The 3,754-nt window shown below is 61.6% G+C and overlaps 1 protein-coding gene across 1 annotated transcript in view; it reads left to right on the top strand.

Moving 5' to 3' along the window:
* Nucleotides 1–1,165: 1,165 nt before the first annotated feature.
* SLC25A1 (solute carrier family 25 member 1) overlaps nucleotides 1,166–3,754 on the top strand; it is a 9,114-nt gene continuing 6,525 nt past the window's right edge. The window contains exons 1-2 of the mRNA XM_069100815.1: nucleotides 1,166–1,379; nucleotides 3,559–3,666. Coding sequence (XP_068956916.1) covers nucleotides 1,286–1,379; nucleotides 3,559–3,666 — 202 coding nt within the window. The 5' untranslated portion in view covers nucleotides 1,166–1,285. The remainder of the gene's footprint in view (nucleotides 1,380–3,558; nucleotides 3,667–3,754) is intronic.

Below are 3,754 nucleotides of genomic sequence, written 5' to 3'. Positions count from 1 at the left end.
TGAGGTTAGGGGTGCTCAAGACCCCAAAATGCCAACATGCCCGGTCCTGCCAAATGACTTCACTCAAGCCTTCTCTCAGCCAAAGTAAAGCACAGTTTATTAAAGGTTGGCCATAATGGGTAGACTTTTCAGGAGCTCCCGCATCTGGGATGCCTTGGGAATTCTGGGACCCAGAAGGGAGGCCTTGGTGAGAACATAGCAGAGCCCAGCAGGAGGGAGGGTGCCAGAGGGAGATAAATAAGAGGGGGTGGGGAGTCCTGAGCAGAGAGAAGGCACCTGGTGAGGGGAGAGGGCTGGGAAAGGAAAGCAAAAGAAAAGTGAAAGTCTGTGGAATGGATCCTAGCAAAGGCCAGGCCTGGCCCAATCAGAGGGATGGGGAAGGGGATCAGATACTGTCTAGAAAAGGGTCCAGCGACTGGGACCCAGGCTGTTAGGCTATTTCTTACCTCCCTTGGTCATTCAAGCCCAACCTAAGATCCAACTAGGGTTCCTCTGACGACCCCAGGCCCAAAGGAAAAGCCCTTATAACAGAGTATGGAATGTCAGAGCTCAGCGAGGGCCTTAGAACAGAGAATATCAGAGATGGAAAAGAGACTGTCTGAGTTGGGAGTAACCTTAGATCAGACAGTGTCCCAGCCAGTGAAGGCCCAGGTTAGACAGAAGGGGAGACTGAGGTCCATGGAGGGAAAGGAACTTGTCTAAGATTACCCATATTCTTGTTTGTGGCAGACCTAGCCCTGAAACCTGGATCTTTTGTCTGTTCCTGCGGACGTGACGGCCTGGGGAGGAGCAGAGACAGGAATGGAGGCCGTGGGGGGGCTGCCTTCAGCCTGGGGGGCCGGGAGAAATGGGGGCTCAGCTAATAGCAGAAAATGAGAGAAGAAGCGGCGCCAGGCCGGCAGCAGCAGCATCCTCCCCCGCCAGCGGCCCGGGCTGCCTGGGACCACAGCGCCGGAAGGATCCCCACACTTCTCTCCGCCCCGAGGCCGTCCAAGGAGCCGGAGGGTGGGGGAGGAGACGCCTCGGACCCGGGGCTGGAGGGCGGGACCGGGAGGAGCATGGGTCAGGCGGCAGGGCGGAGCTGGAGCCGTCCGACCTCAGGCGGGGGGCGGGAGGGGGCGGAGCGAGGCCCTGACGCAGAGACCCCGCCCCCCGCCCCCCAGAACCCGCCGCTGCCGCCGCCCCTAGTCCATCCAGTCGGCCTGTCCGCCTGCCGCGGGCCCCGGGAGCACAGAACGCCGAGCCTAGAGGCAGCTCGGAGTCCGGGAGGTCCGCGATCGTGACTATGGCCCCCGCCTCAGCCCCCGGCCGCTCGCTGGCCGCCGCCGCCCCAGCTGGCAAAGCCAAGCTCACGCACCCCGGCAAGGCCATCCTGGCAGGTGAGCACGCCGCCGCCATCGTCGCCAGCCCCCTGCCGCCGGCCGCCTCTGGGGGCCTGAGGACTCGTCGCCCCTTCTCCCCGGGGGGCGAAGCTGGGGTTCAGAGGAAGGGGTTTCCCCCCCGGAAGTTCTACTGCCCATCCAACGAGATGGGGGCCTCCTCCCCCCGGGGCTCCCCTCGGCTCCTGCCCTGCCTCGTCCTGGGGGACCCCGACCTCCCTGGGGTGGGGAGGTGCGTAGGATTGCTTGGGGAAGGGGCTGGGTGCCTTCCTCCGCGCACCCCTGCACTCTCGCCTCCTCCCCCCCGGGCTCCCCTCGGCTCCTGCCCTGTCCTGCCTCGTCCTGGGGGACCCCGGCCTCCCTAGGGTGGGGGAGGGTGTGTAGGATTGCTTGGGGAAGGGGCTGGGTGCCTCCCTCCGCTCACCCCTGCACTCTCACCTCCTTCCTCCAGGGGCTCCCTTCAGCTCCTGCCCTGCGGTGCCTCGTCCTGGGGGACCCTGGCCTCTCCAGAGTGGGGAGGCTCTGTAGGATTGTATGGGGAAGGGGTGGGTGCCTTTTCCCCGGATTCCCTTTGGCCCTTGTCCTGTCTTAGCTGGACCTGGGGGACCCTTGCCTCCCCTGGGTGGTGGAGGTTCTGTAGGATTGCACGGGGTAGGGGCTTTGTTTGCTTCCCCAGCTAGGTGGAGGTGCCTGTGCCGGGGTCCTGGGGGTGTCCTGTCCCCCTCTGGGTCTCGGTGCATGGGGTCGGAGGTCCAGAAGCTTGCATTTCCAATGCTAGGTCTGAATTCCTAGAGCAAGGGACATGCCCTCTCCAGGCCTCAGTTTCCCTTGTAAAACCAGGGGAAGAAATCTTAGCTGGAAAGTCAGAGAAGCTGGCTCCAAATCCCACTTGTGAAGCCGAAGCCTGCGGCCAGCCCTTTCCCCTCCCCCAGCCTCAGTTTCCTTATCTGTAGAATGAAGAGAGTGGCCTTGGAGATCTGAGCCCAAACTAGGATCATGTGACTAACTCCGTGGTCTGTCCGTGGGTACCTTTCATTCATCGCTAACATCTTCCTAACCGAAATTCTAGAAGCGGAGTGAGGAGGGAGGGTGGGTGGTGGGGAGGAGCTTGGCTTGGAACCTGGGCCCCTGGGCTCCTTCCAAAGGAGATATCCTGGGGCATTTGGTCTGTGCCCCAGCTTGGTCCGGGCTCAGGCATTTACATGGGCAAAGTCCTGGCTAAGATGTCCCCTCCCTCCAGGGGCGAGGGGGAAACTGAGGCAGTCCAGTCTGGAAGTGAACTCCAGGTTCCAGAGACCACCCTTCCCCCACAGAACATCAGCTCTCTGGCCAAGCAGAGAGCAGAACTGGGGAGTCCAGTCATGGGGAGGGGGAGGGGGAGGGTCTCTCAGTGAGGTCCAGAGACTGGTTACCGGTGCTGGATTTTAATCTGTGTTCTGCCTGCTGGGCCTAGTCCAGTCCCTTGCCCCCTCTTGGGCCTCAGTTTCCCCCTCTGTAGAATGAGAGGGTTGGATCTTTGAAATCTCTGGCCCTCAAGTCCCCATCCATGGAATGGCTCCGGGCCAGCTCTCCCCACCCCTTTGCTGAGTCATGTCTCCCCAGGCTTGGGGTTGGGGGAGGGGCTTGGCAGATTCCCAGTAGGAGGGGGTGTGTCCTTGAGGATGCGGGCCTAAGCCACACTTCACTCTGAGCCCTAATGCTGTCTTCTGAGCTTGGGAGGAACGTACACTCACTGTCTCCAGACCACCCTGAGCTGATAGAGGACGTTTTGTTGGGGGGTGGGAGGGGGATGGGATGGCAGGTAGAGGGAAGGAAGTGTTGGCTTGGCCTCATCTAGCCCCACACCCACCTTTTGTAGACTAGGAAGCTTCAGTCCAGACAGGGAAGGGGCTCCCCCGGCGCCCTTAGGGCCACTTAAGGATCCCAGTGGGGATCTAACCCCAGGTCCTAGGATTCCAAATCCAAAGTTCTTTCCTTTAACCCCAATCCCCGGCAGTCTTCTGTCCATGATTATGCTCCTGGCTGGGGGGGGGGGGAGGGGGGCAGGAGCTGGCGTGACTGAGCCCTGCCCCTCTCAGCAGCCTAGAGTGGCACAGCCCAGAACAAGCCAGTCCCTGTCCAAGCAGAGCTGGAACCCTGCATGGGGTCTCCCCCAAACCACAGTGTTACTCCATCCCAGGTGGCTTGGCCGGAGGCATCGAGATCTGTATTACCTTCCCCACTGAGTATGTGAAGACTCAGCTGCAGCTGGATGAGAAAGCCAACCCCCCTCGCTATCGAGGCATTGGTGAGGGCGCCAGGGCAGGGAGCTGGGCATTGAGGGGGTGCCAGGGCAGGGAGCTGGGCATTGAGGGGGTGCCAGGGCAGGGAGCTGG

The sequence above is a fragment of the Petaurus breviceps genome, unplaced genomic scaffold (genome assembly GCF_028583685.1).
Source record: "Petaurus breviceps papuanus isolate PSGF00001 unplaced genomic scaffold, PetGlider_PUasm1.0 428, whole genome shotgun sequence".
Taxonomy (NCBI): Eukaryota; Metazoa; Chordata; class Mammalia; order Diprotodontia; family Petauridae; genus Petaurus; species Petaurus breviceps.
The sequence above is the reverse complement of the archived record's forward strand: the minus strand, read 5'-3'. Positions and strand labels throughout refer to the sequence as shown.